Here is a 17636-nt window from a genome sequence, read left to right as displayed (position 1 = left end):
AAATATTTAAGTACGTTTTTGTGCAAGACAAAAAATGTCAATTGTTAACTTTTTGGGAAAATTTAACATTTAAAATTGAATTAAAAATAGTAGAAAAAGTTTTACATTATTCTGTTTTCTATATGATAAAATTCAGGGTTTTATCTTTCTGGAAAAAAAAAGTTACTCAGAAATAATGGATTTTAATAAATGTAATTTAGTTTTAAAAAACAACAACTTGATTTTGCGGCCATTTTTGGCGGTGCCTATATATATATATATATATATATATATATATATATATATATATATATATATAAAAACGACTATCCGCCCCAGTAAATAAAGCATTAGTTTTAAATTTTAATGTTTTCTTTGTGGGAGGTTCCCCATCACCCACCCCCCGGGATGGTAAAATTTACAAAAAAAAAAAAAAAATGTCTCCGTTGTTATAATGTTGCAGTAATTTAGGATTTTACCAAGCACATACTTATTGATACTCGAACTATCCCAAGAATATATTGATAGGGATGGTTCCCTGGACTGGCTAAAAAGAGGATCCCTCCATTACGACCAAGAGAAGTTGATATTGGCTGCACAAGACCAGGGCCTCATGACAAACGCCTTCAAAAAGATGTGTGGTCTAAGCAACAATAATAAATGCAGGTTCTGTAGCACTGAGGTTGAGAGTGTGGGCCACCTGATTTCTGGTTGCAAAGTCCTACTTGGAGACGGTTATTATACAGATCGCCATAACGGAGTTTGCAAATATCTTCACTGGAAGATATGTAAGAAATTCAACATTCAGTGTAGTAAAAAATCCTGGGAACATATACCCGAACGAACAGTTGGGAATGACAACTACACTATTCACTATGACTACATAATCCCTACTGCTACATATCTTGAAAACGCAGCTGGTAAACCAGATATAGTGATTTGGGACAGAGCAAACAAAAAAGCGACCGTAATAGAGGTCAGTGTACCCAATGATACAGGGCTTAACAGAGTTGAGAGGGAAAAGATAACAAAGTATCAAGGACTTATGTATGATATGAAACGAAATTGGAAATTAAAAGACGTTTCAATTATACCAGTCATCATAGGAGCAACTGGGCTTATGAAAAAGAACTTTAAAAAGTACATAGCAAGCATACCCGGTGAACCAAGTGCAAGTGAAATACAAACGATTGCACTGAAAGGGACGGCTAGAATCCTGAAAAGATCTCTTGATTGAACTCACTAAAATAGGGGTAAATGTCAGACATCTGGTTGGATGTCCCATCCCCTAGAAGAAAAAGTTTAAGAAAAATGAAAAAAAAAAAAAGAGAGAAACATGCACAAACCGACAGTTTTAAAAATGTGTATTAAAATGATCTAGAACAGTTCTTTTCTCTATCAAATTTTTTTTATTTAACTTATTTTAAGTCTCTTAGGGTTGAGTGTGAGTATAGGTGACCGCACCTACTGAATTTACGAAAACAAAAAAAAAAAAAATAAAAAACAACAAATAATGTCTGTTACACACAATGTTGCCACGAATAAATCGATAATGATCTGGCCATTATTAAGTTTAGATTATCGTGTGTGTGTGTGTGTGTGTATATATATATATATATATATATATATATACACGCACACACACACACACACACACAGAGTAGCGTCCAAAAAACTAAGGGACAACATTTTAAAACCTAATATTTGTTAGAAATAACTGTAAAAAGCTGAAATTTTGACAACTGGTAGTCGTTATCATTCATAATAACATACTAAAATTTGAATCATTTGCAAAGGATAGAAAAAGAATTATAACAATTAGTTATTTATTTTCAAAATAGGAACGTCCAAAAGTAAGGGACAAAATTGAAAAATGTAAATAGCCCCAAAACAATAAAAACACATGTACAATCAATATTTAGTAAATGAGCCCTTGCTCTCAATGACAGCGGTACATCGAATACAAGAACGAATCAGTTCTTGACAATCCTCGATACTAATTTTAGACTATTCTTCTTGAAGCTTCGCCCATAAATCCTCCGTGTTAGTGGAATTTCTTTCCATAACTTTCACTCCTAAGGTCTTCCAAAGATTTTTTATTGGATTTAAATCAGAACTTCGCGGTGGCCAATCCATAATTTCGAAATCTTGCATGCTAAGGTAACTTATTACCACCTTTGCCTTGTGACATGGGGCATTATCTTGCATAAAGGTAGCTCTATCGAAACCTTAATTCTGTATGATTGGCACACCATAATCTTGAACAATGTTTTTATAGATCTGTGCGTTTACACGACTTTGTAACCGGACATGAGGCGTTTACCTTGGCTAGAAAACATTCCAAATACCATGACGCTTCTGCCCCCAAACTTGACAGTTTTCTTAGTACACTTTTCACTTAATCTTTTACCAATACATCTCTTTACATTTTTTTTCCATCATTTCCAAATAAATTACACTTGCTTTCATCACTGAAAAATACTTTTGCCCAATTTACATACCTGTTTGAAAGCACTAATCTCTTCTTCTTCGAACTACAGTCTGTCTTTACACATTAACACATTGCAAACTCTAAACTCTTCTTCTATTCTTTGAACTAACAAGTGGTTTCTTCCCTGGGGTTCGATTAAACAGCCCTATTTCTTGTAGTCGTCTAGAAACAGTCTGCCTTGACACATTAATACATGAGGTACTATTCAATACCCTTTTAATTTCTGTACAAAACTTATAACGGTCCTTTAATGGCATACGCTGCATTATTCGATCTTCTCTTGCCGAATTCTTGCGGGGTCTGCCGGTTTTAAAAGCACTATTTTTCCAGTATCATTGTAGGATTTAACAACCATGCCTACAACACTCTTCGAACGTTTCACTTTGTCTTAAATCTATCTAATAGTGTGCTTTTACTTATGTAGCTTCACAATAGCATGTCTCACAAAATAATCAAGTTTTTGGCATTTCGCCATGGTGCCGGCTGATGCAACGTTTACAAATGACTAAAAAGGCTTATTCTTTAGAGGAAATCAAAAAATTTGAATATAACATACTGTTTACATTGTTTTTTTTCCAACTTTTTCCCTTACTTTTGGACGTTTCTATTTTGAAAATAAATAATTCTTTTTCTATCCTTTGCAAATGATTCAAATTTTAGTATATTATTATGGATTGTTGCAATATTTTGGAACACTAATGGGGTATGATCCCACACAGTCGGACGATTCTATTTATAAACGATGCTGCTAAGAACTGACGAATCAAATTAATTCACGTTCTGCTACCAACCAATCAGAAACCAGAATTGCTTCATAAATATTAAACCTTTTCTGGGGCAATTTCACATGTTTCTTTTCCCGAGTTTCGACACGGTAAGAATATTTTGTTCTGTGGAACTGTCTACTACAAACAAGTCACCTCCCAGGACTTGTGTGTAACAGCGAACCATCTGAAACTGTTCTGAAACTCAAAATTGCTTACACTTCTAGATGGATGATAATGACTACCAGTTGTAAAAATTTCAGCTTTTATTTCTAACAAATATTGGGTTTTAAAATTTTGTCCCTTAGTTTTGGACGCTACTGTATATATACACGTTTACAATTTTATTTGATTTCACTTTGAAATTCATAGACTGTGACACTTCTTTACAGACATTCTTTTTGCTTAACTGAAAATAATGTCCCTAATTGTTGCCTCCACACGAGGGAAGTTAGACATTGTGGTTTTTTTTTTTTTTTTTTTTTTTTTTTAAGAGAAATTCGGCTCCACGTAAAATGGTTACTCCGGATTGGGATAAAACATCAATTGCCTCAGTCTATAATGATTTCTCTTTCCCTGATTGCGAACAAAAAAGATAAAGTGTAATATCAGAACAGATATTACACTTTCCATCGAGCCAAGGGGTCTAAGTTTCTTGTTGTTATTGTCATTATTATATAGAAGTGTTAACTCATTTCCCTTACTCCCTAGCTATGCCTAAAACTTAAAAATTCCAGGTGCAAAGTCTCTTTTCTAGAACTACACTATGGAACACAATACTCTGGAACTGCTTTCCAGCTGGCTATAACATGGTCGTTTTCAAAGCCAATATAAAAAAAACTTTTTTAGCTATCCTCTTAAATCAGCAAATTCTGACCATTACCAATTATCATGGTGTTATCTCATTTGCTGCTTGACACTCATCAACCTTTATCCTCGAGTGGTCTTTTGGCCTTGATAAGTAGTGACGTTCTAATAAAAATAAAATTGTTTAATTTTGTATATATATATTGTCTGAAATAAACTGATAGAGGTTCAGTAAAGCTGTCATATTTTTTTTACCATCTTTTACTATGCATCTAATTTATTCATCACACGTTGGTTTACCTATTCAACGTTACCTTTGGATTTAGTCATTTTAGTTTTTAATAATCTGTAAGTCATGCATAGTGCCGTTAGTCTATATATATAAAAGCGAAAATGTGTGTATGCATGTTCGCTTTTTGTGTATGTCTGCAAAAGGCTTTTTTCCGGCGGCTTCTCGAGGCCGTTGCTCACTTTTAAAACTTTTTATATGCTGTCTAAATGATAATATCTCCGACTTAACAACGGGGGTCACCTGTTTAATTTGTCCGACTTTGAAACGTTAAATATTCAACATTTTGGGATTTGCTTTCGTTTTTCGGTCTAAAAAAGGTGAAACTCAATTCGAATCCAGCGATGCGCAGAGGCTGTTCTTGGCCTTCGGGCCACGAGCGGAAAAGGAAGTTATCAGTTTGGGTCAATGTGGGGAAACACTTCATATCAGACAATTGCTTTTTAAGTCAATTAATTTGGTCAACGTGTGAGGAAACATTTCATATCAGACAATTGCTTGTTAAGTCAATTAATTTGGTCAACGTGTGGGGAAACACTTCATATCAGACAATTGCTTTTTAAGTCGATTAATTTGGTCAACGTGTGGGGAAACACTTCATATCAGACAATTGCTAATTTTGGACCCTGCTAGAGTGCCCCCTTGGGGGGGTTTGTTTTTCCTCCCCACATTAAAAAACGGCCTTGTGCCTAATTTGCTCGGTGGGGAAGCAAATAAATACACAGCGATGTAACGTTTGGTCAATGTCGGCTTACCGTCATCATATCAGACAGTTGCTTTCATTTCAAGACGAGCCACTCCCCTAATAAACGGGGGAGCTGTTTTTCTCCAAAGTTTGGGGAAAACAAACAAACCGGGTTATTGACCTCATTAAAAACTATCCCGCAGAAAATGTTCACTGCTGAATAGCTATTGCTTACATCGTCGTCGTAACGCTCGCACAAAATGTTAACTCTACGACTTTCACTTGACGTCATTTAGTGCGGGCACCTGTCAATTCTCTTAAATAAATTTAAACTTCTTTCAGTAACTCATTCTTGTGGCCGAGCGGTTAAAGTGTTATGTTTTTTTCACATTTTATTTTCCAACTTCACCTCAGGGCTTTGGGGTCGATGCTAATTTTTACACCCCCCTCCATGTTTCTTTTTGATTTAAGAGCACACACACACCTCGAAACACCTGGGCAACGCTGGGTACCCTCCTCTAATCTATTATATAAAGGAGAACTGTCTGTTTGTGTGTTTGCTACAAACTTATGTGCATCGTACACGGACCAACTCGGCATTGTTAGAAAGAGCGATCTCTTAGATAAATAATAGACAAACATTAGAAAGAATGGTCAATTATTTCGTGTAGAAATATCGTTTTTTTTTTTTTTGTTTTTTTTTTGAAGCGGGAAGGGGGGAGGGTCAGATAAAATCCTGCTTTTCAAGGTGATTTGCAAACCGCGCATGCTCGAATCGTCGATACCTTCTTTCATTTGAAATAACTAAATTTGTAATGTCACAGCATCTGCGTAATCGTCCCCCACCCACTCACAATTTTTTCTTTTTTTACGACCTAGCAGCCCCCCACCTATACACACACTATTTAAGATTAAGACAGAAAACATTTTTAAAGTAAGATAACTCTAATTAAAAATGGAGCTAACTCTATTATGTTATTAGTTATGCTTAAAAATAAAAACACGTTTTCTGTATGCAGTGTCTATCACTTGGTTAATTACTAGAAAACAACAGTTTAAATAGCTGCTTTAAAAGAAAAAAAAAGAATTTAACAACATTAATTTAAGTCAAATAATTGTAAGGAACAAGGAATAAACTATTATTTAGTTAATACTTGTTTGTCTGATTGCTAAAATAGAGCAGGATTTTTATTTTATTAATGTAAGTTGATTTTTGCTTTTTAAATCATAATTGAAAAATGTCTCCAATTTACTATTTTTCTGGATCTGAATAAGTATTTCTTTAAAGAAACTAAAGTGAATTACGTTTTTTTGCATTGCAAATAACCTGATTCAACAATAATAAATACAAATTAGGTAGAATCAAATATCGCTTTGTGAGATGTATTTCTTATTCATGTCTAACTTAAAAAATTCTAATGACTTAATTTTATATATTGGATTGTTAGAATTAAAAAAAACTATAAGCTCCTTGTGATGATACATCAGTGTTTGGTGTTATTTTATTTTCATTGACTTTTACTTTGGCTTCTAATTAAATTGTACTGCATTTTCATATCTTATTGTAATCGTGTCAATTCCTTTAAGGTTGACGGATTGATTAATCTTTAGAAATGTAGCAAGCACATACGTAATACATTTATAAACATGTCTAACTAGATATTAATGTTGACAGAACTTCATTTTAGTAGGATTGATTTCCTTTTAAGCTTTTCTGATGTTTGCTTTCTCATATTAGACATCTGTAGTTTTTGCAGCTTATATCTCACATTTACTTCATTAAATCTTCTCCACTGCTGCCACCACGCACGTTTCGTCATCTCTAGCACACATCAATGCTCTTAGACCTAGTGAAATTCAAAACTGACCCCAGTGACTGTTTTTATGTTCCACCACTGAGCTACAAACACTTAAATATTGTTTTCTGTGTTTTAGAACAAAATTATTTCTGACCCCCCCCCCCAAAAAAAAAAAAAAAACTGCAGCATTTAAATATAACAAATAATTAAAAAAATTAGAATAAACAAAAAATAGTAGTTACAGTTAATTATTTACAAAGGAAAAGTAACTTTTTCATCTTTTTATAGTTACCTCCCTTGTATGAAAGCTGGACCAATCAGTATATCTATCTACTATTACATAAAGGGAACTTTGTGAATCTGTTCCCTATAGACTCGGAAACGGCTGGACTGATTTTCTTTTAAAGTTCACTTGAAGGTAATTGATGTGTCTGGGAGTGTTCTTACATAGGTTTTGTATTGGAATGCATCTGATGAATATCAAACAAATCTGATCAAAGAAGGAAGTCCGATTTTGACTAAAGTTAACACTTTAATACAACCTAACATCACAAGAGCATTTGAAGTTTTCTCACTGCACAAGCAGAAACGCCCAACCTATAAAATCAAATATAAATTCTTTTATAAGACAGGAGCGCATTCGAAATGCGGTTCTTTTTAGAGTAATAATTGAACCATGATTTTGCATTTTAAACTTTAAGTGAAGCATTTATTTACAGACTGGGGGGGGGGTGACCCGACGTTTCCCAGGATTGAATAATGATCAACGTATGTTTCACACTCCTATATTTTTGTTGCCATCAAAATCAGTTAAATTGCTCATTTTTTATCAAATCGATTGATTGCCTCCTAGTTAGACCCATCGCAATGCACCAGGAGGAAGCTCATATGCCTCTTGCAGTGACTTAGTTCATTATACATTGTAGTCTACATTGCACTGTAGAGAACTTACTGCTGATTTTACAATATTTTTATATATAATTGCTTAAATTAAAGCTTAAAATGCAAAAGTCAAGTATCATACTTCAATTGTGCTCTAAACAGGAACATTCATTTCGAACGTGCCTCTGTCATATGGAAGAACTCACTGTTGATCTTATATTTCAAGCCTTTCTTCTTGTTGCAATAAAACTTCTCATATACACTTGTGATGTTAGGTTGTGTAAGGTGTTAACTGGTCAAAATTGTCTGCTCATTCTTTCATGTGATTATTTTGATTATCGATACTTATCGAAGACATTCGGGTACAAAACCTACTTAAGAATACTGCCAGGCAAGTACCTCCGTGTTAAATTTTATAAAAATCGGCCCAGCCATTTTCAAGTCCATAGGGAACGAACTCTCACAAAGTTTCTTTTATATAATAGTAGAGATAATTTTATAAAATCAACATTAGACTCTTTATACACTGCCAGAGGTGGGGGTCCTTAACTAGCGCAAACAATCAATCGATTTGATTAAAATGTGTGATTGCACAGATTTGATAAGAATAAAAGTATTGGAGGGTGGAATATTTGATTCTCATTTAATCCCAAACAACATTGGGTCTCTCTGCTAGTATAATATATATATACGAGTGATACCTCGGTTATCGAACGTTTCGGTGGTCGAACAACTCTGTGTTTGAACAAAAAGTTGGAGATTTTCTTATCTCGGTAGCTGAACAAAATTTCAGAGTTTGAACCGCCAGCTTCATTTCGAATATAAACAAGCAGCGGGTGTTCCTCAATGAAACTTTGCAATTCATACTGGTCATGATACTTTTGAAGTGTAGTGTGACAATCCAACCCCACTCTGAACTTTGTGATGAAAGTTCTATTTAGAACAGTGTCATCGCAACACTGTCAACAGTCTAGACGGTGTCTGAGTTATTATAAGCACATCAGCGGTGCACCAGAACCATGCAGTTCAATTCGTCGACCCCTATTTTGCATGTTATGACAAAGGACCTTAAGGTGTCCAAAAAAGTTTTTTCTTTTAAAAAGGTGAGTAAACTTCAATACGACGAACAGAGCGGACATATCTCCGAGCGACAGTAATTGATTGCACAAAGAAAAAACTTGGTTGTTCAAATAATCAGTTTAGCGTCGTGTAAAGATTTTAGAAATAAAGAACTGGACATTCTTTTACCATTGAATTAAAAGAAAAGAGAAATAAAAGCAGTAAAGCAAGTGCAAAACGGAAAACTGTGCAAACGATGATCAAATTTAAAAAGGCATTAATAGGGAAATTTGAAAGAGGACTACGTGTATCAGTGCTTGCAAAGGAATATGAGATGGCAGCGCAATTAAATGTATAACATTTTCAAAGTTTATAGATAAAAAGGAACTTTTAAACTTTGGAACCAATTAATTCTATTTCAGTTAATTTAAAGGAGAAATATCATTTCGGTTGTCGGACATTTCAAACAAACATCTGGAACGAATTATGGCTGATACCGATGTACTACTATATATATGTGTGTGTATGTGTTAGTTTATTAGGGGTACACAATTTATAAATGACAAGAGAGTTCCTTTTAACCCGAGACGTCTTTCGCCATCCTCATCAGGGGCGAAGGATGGCATTTTGATTTTTTTTTTTTTTTTTTAAAGGGGAAAAAATTAAAAATAGGATGAAAATGAGGAGGAGGACATATTTACAATTACCATAAAATATGTACAAGAAGAAAGGAAGGGGAGAAGAAAAAAATAAGGAAGATTATACACACATATATAATGCATATTGTTAAGAAAGAAGAAAACTCATAAAAGAGTACGAATAAGGAAAGATATATCCCACATATAAATATATGGAAGAGAGAAGGGGGGAGCATTTGTATATCTCACATAGAAAATATACACGAGAGAGGGAGTAGGAAATTTATACATATACAACTATGGTATATCCCTACAACTCCTATATATTATATAATTAGGTATTTGTATATGTTTAGTTACTTTTAAGTATAGGATTCCTCCTTAATTGGTACCCTGATCATTATAGTTTTGACACACGTCGTTAGATATACGAGTGGGTAACGTGGACTATATTTCGTTTGATTTAGTTTTATGGAAAGTGGGCTAAGAGAGGATTAAGCTCTTCATGGGAATTTAGAAGGTTGCAATTTTTGTGGAATTTAAAAGAAATTAATGCATATTACCTGATAATTTCAGTTTCTTTGGAGTTTGTATGGAATTTTTATTTATAAATCACGAGACACAAATTAAGCAGTTCAGATTTTTCATAAGACTCATGAAGCTTAAGTTTTAAATCTTAGACATTTTTTTTTAATCAAAATTACGTAATGGATGTTAATCACAATTTAAATAAGGTTTAGTGGTATCTTATCTGTATTGTCGTATGTTGATTTTAATCTTCATAGGCGGATATAAAGTGGGGCGCTAGTTTGAATCACAAGTTTTATCCAGGGGAGATAACTAAAAACTCGGTTTTCGCTAATTGTTTTTGAAAATTGTTTCCATTAATAAAAATGGAAATATTGAATTTCAAGTAAAACCAATGGTATCTAATTAATTGTCATGTCGTAGTAATTAATGTTCAAATATTACGAAAAAGTCGACGACTATTAATGAAAAAGTTTGAAGATTGAGTTTTTGATTATCTTCGCTAGATAATACTAGCACTTAAAGTGGTGGGTGCAAAAAATGTTCTGTTTGAGGAATACTTTTACCCATCCTGAGACGGGTATATTTTTAATTTGTTATCTATATGTTTTGGAGATAACTTCACATGTTATAACTTTGACTATGTACTGTATTATTTTTATGTACTATTAAAATATTTATTTCGATAAAAATTGCAATGGAATTTTTTTTAAATGCTATTAAAAAACATGTTATAAAATTTAATTCACTTGTATGCATTTTTTTATTTTCATAAACAAGTTGCTTAGTTTAATCGTTTGTTAATAGTTGAACAACAAAAAGGGGGGGGGGCTGAGACTGTCGAATGGAAAGTACACATATTAAGATCGAAATTTTTGGGAGCTATTTATATTCAATAATTTTACAATTTTCATTTGAATTAGCGTCCTTGAAAATTAATCTTTTTTTTTTTTTTCACTGATTTCTCTCCTCCGATGGAAACAGTTTACCTTTGAAAATCTATGGGTTAAGGATTAAGAATTTTTATTGTTTAATACCTTGTTTTAATATTTAATGAATTAATAGTGTTATTTAGTCAATTGTTATTTTCATAACTTTTTTTTTTAGATTATATATGTCTGTCATCCTGTCTCTTTATCTAATAAAAAGAGCTTTTTGTTTTGTTTTCGTGGAACTCTTCTCATTGTCTGGAATCTTTTCAACACCTGGAAATGGTATTTTCATCGTTTAATGATGCGATTATCCTCATCTCTTTAACGATCCCAAAACCTCTGTCAGTTTTTTTTTGTTTTGTTTTTTACTTTTCCATTTATTTATTTATTTTATTTTTGTTGATGTTTTTTGTATTTGTTTTTGTTTCTGCCTTCTGATTGGTCGTAATTTTTATCACCTGACCACATTGCAAGCTGTAACTTGAAGCATCTGATATGCAAATGTAATCTTAGAGACAGAGAGTAGAGGAAGAGGGTGTTGAAGGCATCGTAGGTCGGTACGCAGTTGTTGCTCCTGAATGGTATTCATGGAGGGATCCCCACCTTTCCCCACCCTCGTCTACTCAGTCTGTTATCTCCTTCTCATTCATCATGTTTGGTTTTTGAGTCGGTGCCAGACTTAACGGCAGGAATTGTTGCTTTTCGCTTGCGCCATTCATTTAGCTTTGTTAACCGTGAAATGTTCCAAGCACGTGTTTGAATCTCTTCATCTTCAAGGAGGAGCATGATAGTTAATAATGCTGCATCTGTTTCGCATCCAGAAAATTTTGCCCAGATGTTCCATTTTTTTTTTTTTTTTTTTTTTTTTGTGTTTACACACAGCACGTTCACGATTTCCCAATAACAAACCGATTGTCTACTGATGTTGAATTTAAAAACAATTTCCTGGTTTCTCTTTTGAATAAAAAAAAAAATAAACAAGTAAATAAATTTCCTTACCAATAATCAAGGCATGTAGATGCCGATTGGAAAGTTACTCCCTATCTATATTTTAATATGATAGCGTGTGTGTTAATTAGTCGCACGTTTACATCTTTTTTCTTCCGAGTGACTGTTATTTAATTATGATCATCCATTTATTGTAATAAATAATTTTACCAAGGAGTCTTAAGTTTTGGTTTTGATTTCGATTATAACTGACTAGCGAGGGTGCCCGGCGTTTCCCGGGTGTTTGGAGGTGTGTTGAGCACACAAAAAAAGTGGCGGCAGGCAGGCAGGCTTGAACCCGTGATGCGAAAGTGGAAAAGAAAGTGAAAGAAAACCTAACGTCTTACCCCTACTCCATGATGCGACCGGAAGTGTAAAGCGTTCAAATTTAACGTAGTCAATCAAAAAGATGACTTGCAGAAATAGCGTTGCTTTTGACCAAGGACCAATTACAAAATAGATACTACCCGGTCGGAAGGCGTTGATTGTATTCAATTAGTTTCGTTTTATTTATACGAAAAAGATGAACAAACAGTCGAAACAAGGGAATTTTTTAAAACTCGATCAAAAAAAAAAAAAAAAAAAAATGGAGACGATGTACGTTTCCGAATTTGAGATATTACGATCTAGGAAGTGTGAGAGAAAACTATAAAGATTTAAAATTTTCACGTCACCAAAACTCAAAACAGCAGCTGACCCAGAAAACAATTTTATGTCTCCCTATCATCACAAAAGTATCACTCGTGGACTAAAGGAAAAAAATAAAGGTGCAGTCTCACTATTATTCTCGCTTCCGCCTCATTTCTTGTAAGACTTATTTTTCAGTAATAAATTTCAAGTATAAAGAGTTAATTTCCAGTCACCTTGTACATCTCTTTAAGAAAGGTTAGAGATGCTTTCCTCTTTTTTTTTTTTTTTCCTATTGACCAACCAAATTAATTTCTGTCAGACAATGCTGAAAAATAATATTTACATTATGGATGTGTCTTGTGGAGTTTTTAACTTTTAGGTGGATATGCACAGACATCTGCCATTTATATGGTTGCTAGTACTCAACTGTCTGACGAGTTGAGCTACAAGCAAATTAATAGAAAAAAACATAAAAAAACTAGTTTATAAGCAGGAATGTTCTATTATGTTCAGATGGGCAAGTTCATTCTATGAGTTTTCATTGGCTGCTAGTCCATGATTGGATAATTTATTCGATAAATACTTGCTGGAATTGAGCAATATTTACATAAGAGTACTTAATGTAACTAAGTGTTAGCTTGATTTTTTTTTTTTTTTATAGGATAAATTTAAAGTTATTAAACAATAAAGTTGGCATGTATCCACTCGAATAGAGCTGAATTCTAAAGTTGTTAATAAAGAAATTAGATTTATACAAGTTATTTGACTTACATTGTCATATCAATTGGTTTCCTTGGAACAATAAAACAAATAGATGTGTTTTTAGCTAAATCAGTTATACTAAAGCTGTTTTCATTGTTTTAGTGGCCGTGTGGTCCTTGAGTTGAGCTGTGCCTGCACTGCTGTTCTTTTTACCGATTTTCTCTCTGTTTCTCTCTGTGTAAAGGGATCGTTTTCATAACTTGCAATAATGATAACAGTGAGTCATTGTGTGTGTGTGTGTTTTTATATACAGTTGAGTTTGTTCAGAAACGTGCTGCTAAGTTCTTCACTAGCCCTGCATCTTAATGGGGGGGGGGTCTTGTAATTCACTGGTTACATCTTAAAGCGTGCTCTTTTCAATCCCAAGAACAACTTTTTTTTTTTAAATCTCCTCTTAGAAACGTGATTTCATCAAAACTTTCAGCAATTCTCGTTCTCACAAATCAAGGCCCCACCGCAAGTTAACCTTTCTGCTGTGACCCCATAACTCCTTTTTGTCACATCGGCTATCTGTGATTGTGTTCCTGACAAGTTTTGAACTCTGACTTCTCCAACTAAAATGGAGCCAATTTATAAATCTATATCTACTTATATATAAAAGGCATTTCAAACGTGTGTGCATGCACGAGAATTCGTTCCCTATGGATTCCAAAACAGCTAAACAGTTTTTTGAAATTTTACACAAAAATACATTGAGTCTGGGAGTATGGTGCAATGGGGAAAGAGGTGGCTGGTTAATTTAATGCATCTAAAACCAAGCTTCTGTCTTTCCATCATCAATGCTCTGATCCCCATCTGGCATCAATTGAAATGAATGGCTTTCATCTTGGAGAGGCTCCATGTTTTGACAAGCTTCTTGGTCTGACCTTTATTCTTGATCTGAGATGGAGCATGTACATCAAATCCGTTGCCAAGGTTGCTGGAAAAAATGGTGGGATCGTTCTACCACTTCAGTAGATATTTCACTGCTGATGCAATTCTCTACCTGTATAAAAGCCAAGTGTATCCAAGGATGAAGTACTGTTGCCACATCTGGGCAGGAGCTGCTAGAAGCAGCTTATCCTGCCTTGACAGTTCAAAACATACTACGTAGGCTAGTGGGAGATGCCCTTTTCTCTTCCCTGCAACCTCTTTCACACAAGAGACATTGCATGCCTGTCTCTGCTTTATCATTATTTTTCTGGCAAGGGCTCATCTGAGCTCCAATCTATGGTCCCCCTAGCCTGACTTTTATGAAAAACACTCATCTAGCTGAAACCACTGTCAATAATTCCCCCCACTCTTAATCTGTACCTAAACTTAAACGTAGATTTCATGAATGATGCTTCTTTCTTAGAACTGCACACCTGTAGAACTCTTTTACGTTTTCCTACTTTCCAACTGACAACAATATGGTCGTCTTCAAGTTCAATATAAACAAATTCTTGATGAGTCATCCCCTTAAGTAATTCAATTTGCCAAATTTCCACTACTAACGATTGCATTTTCCCATTGACTGATACACTCATTAACCCTTATCTTGATAAGTGGTGATTCTTTGTAAAAAAAAAAAAAAATAAATAAATAAAAAAAACAACAAAAAACAATGGGACTGAAACAATTGTATGCAAGATGTTTAAATAAAAAAAAACAGTTTATACTTGTGTGTCTATTCCTTTTAACATGGTATCTTTAGGAAAAATGTAGCACTAGTATTGCACTATTGAGCTATCTAATAGACAACTTTGTCATTACTATTATAAGTAGTTACATTACATATAAACATAGACGTTTTTCTATATATATGTATGTATAAAATAACGAATTACTATATAGCATTATTTTCACCCTCATCAACATGATTTCTCTTTAGACTATTATAAAAGATAGGAAGAGCGATAGAGCAGTGGAAGTTTTAAAATAAAAATGTTACAAACTTTTTAAATGCGTCTATTTCGTTTCCCCATACAATGCCGGGTAGCCATGCTAGTCTGGCCATATGTGAAATGTCAGTCCTCAATAAATTCCTCAGTATTTGATAATCTATGATATCAAAGTTAGTTATCTATTTCTGTGTGGGCGTATGTATCCAAGTAAAATTCAGAAACTACATAAGATGCTGATATATTCTTTTTTGGCATTACCTCAGACAGAATATGGACACATATTTTGGGTGAGTAGGGAATATTCATTCTTTTTGGAGATCAACACAAATGGGATGAATAGAAATGAAATTAGATGTTGACATTTTGAGAGAAGAGAGAGGGAGGATAGAAAGCAGTAGATACAGAGATAAGAATAAAGTTTTAAGATATTTGTATTATCTGGCTTTTTCGGACTACTATGCTCATCTGGAGTGCTATTTTCAATGTTTCGGATGCTGTAACCTCTGACCTTTTTCAAGTGTATTTTGTCAAACACTGCTTGAAATTTTGAACAGAAACCTTTATTTAATCCATGAAGTAATATACTTTTGTTCTGTCAGCCATGATAGGTAGAAATCTTAAGTAATTTGCAATCGTATTCTAAGTATTGCCTGGATTGATCCTTCGACCTTCAGAAGAGTGTCACGGGCGTATCTATTGGGACCCAGCGGCCTTTGATCATATTTGCCAATGCATCTGTAGACAATCTACAATCTGTGAAAAGCAGGTCATTCAATAATGAGGATAACATTTATCTTAATACTGAGTATGGATTTGACTGAATTTTACCAAGTACTTATCCGTTCTGCCATGGGTTCTTGTGGACCAAGGCCTCTTTGTGGAATAGATAAAGTACTTGGCAAAACCTTTATTACGCATTTTATCTACAGAGTGGAATGATAAGTGTTGCCCTAAATAAAACACTACAGCTTTATTTTAAAACTTTTATTGAAAAATCAATTCAGCTAACTTGATTATGTAGTAGAGCTGACATCTATTCAATGTAGCCGCCTTCAGCCTCAATCATTGCCCCGATACAAGTCTGGAACTGAGAGCATGCCTTTTCCATAAGCGCCAGCAGGAGCTGGGCGAATATTCAGCGAATGGCGGCGATCAGGCTGGCTTTGATGTTGTGGGAGGTCATGTTGGTGGTGATCTCAACATATGACCAAACAGTGGAGAAGGAGATAAGGGTACAAAGTTGTATTACTCCTTTTGAAGCCAAGCCTGGGTCTCTTTGGACTTATGGGTCAGCGCTGAGTCCTGCTGCCACACCCAGGGTCTGCCAGCGGCCCACCTTATTTCACCAGGAAACATTACACTCTTCAACACATCCAGGTACACTTTAGTGTTGAGTTTTAAAGTCGACTTCAAAGATGAGGTGGCATGATGTGTCCCTCACTTGAAACTGCACCAAACACCATAACCATGGCGGGAAACTTTTTCATCACCCTGGGCATATTCCTGTTATTTGTGGCAATCCAGAGATGCATTTTGAGGGTGCTGGAAATGGTCCTGTTGTCATAACTTGGATCTGTAAAGAGCATGAGTTGTACAGTGGTGTATCTTCAATCTCACTCATTGAACATTGTGTCACTTTCAGACTTATCGCTCTTGGGATTTGTACACAGCTGGCCAACTAGTAGATGGTCTGCAACACAAAAAGAAAACCGATTTTCATCAGACAGAAATGGAATCATGTCATCTTTTCTAGGGCGAAAATTTTATTGTTCCACCCTATAATTGTTTGCCATTTTATTTTCAACCATTCTTTTCAATTTAAAATTAAGTTTTTTTTCTCACAATTTTCTCTAATCTTGTGTTTTTTTTTTCTTTTCAGGCTCAGTGGAACATCTCCATTTCTAGGTGATAACCAGCAAGAAACCTACCAAAACATCACATCGATTGATTATGATTTTGAAGATGATTATTTTGAGACGACGAGTAAATTAGCAAAGGACTTTATAGATAGATGTCTTGTCAGAAATCCCAGGTAATTTTTTTTTTCAATTTTAAATTGATGTCTAAAAGCAAAACATTTTTTTTTACTTTGCTATTGCTGTGAGGTTTTGTATATTTTTGTCTGAAAATATCGGCATTTAAATGCACCAAATATTTCACTTTGCTAAACTTGATCATGTTCTGCAAAGCCAAAAAGAACAATTTTTCTTTACAAAACAACCAAACTAAACACCATGATTAAATATTTAAAGATATAAAGCAGCATAAAACTTTTTCCCCAAAATTAATTTTTTCGGCAATATGCTGTAAATTAATGGTTTCGGCAATATGCTGTAAAACAAAATAACCCAAAATATGGAGACTTTATTTCTATAAAATAAATTTTGTTATTGTTAGAAAACTTATTCCCTTGTTATTGTAGGATTGGTTTTATTTCTGGATTATTGTATTCTGGTGCTACCAGATCAGGCTGTCTGAATATTGGCTTCCTGGTACAAATGCACCGAACATTAAAACATTTTTGTTTTGCCCTCTAAAC

General features: G+C 34.2%; 1 protein-coding gene across 1 annotated transcript in view; it reads left to right on the top strand.

The window, feature by feature from the left end:
- LOC145267797 (death-associated protein kinase 1-like) overlaps positions 1 to 17636 on the top strand; it is a 653913-nt gene that overhangs the window by 356297 nt on the left and 279980 nt on the right. The window contains exon 6 of the mRNA XM_080123326.1: positions 16977 to 17129. Within this exon, the coding sequence (XP_079979452.1) occupies positions 16977 to 17129 (153 nt within the window). The remainder of the gene's footprint in view (positions 1 to 16976; positions 17130 to 17636) is intronic.

This window comes from Euprymna scolopes, chromosome 4, assembly GCF_053919585.1.
Source record: "Euprymna scolopes isolate OS-2025 chromosome 4, ASM5391958v1, whole genome shotgun sequence".
Lineage (NCBI taxonomy): Eukaryota > Metazoa > Mollusca > Cephalopoda > Sepiida > Sepiolidae > Euprymna > Euprymna scolopes.
This window is presented reverse-complemented; position numbering and strand designations above follow the sequence as displayed.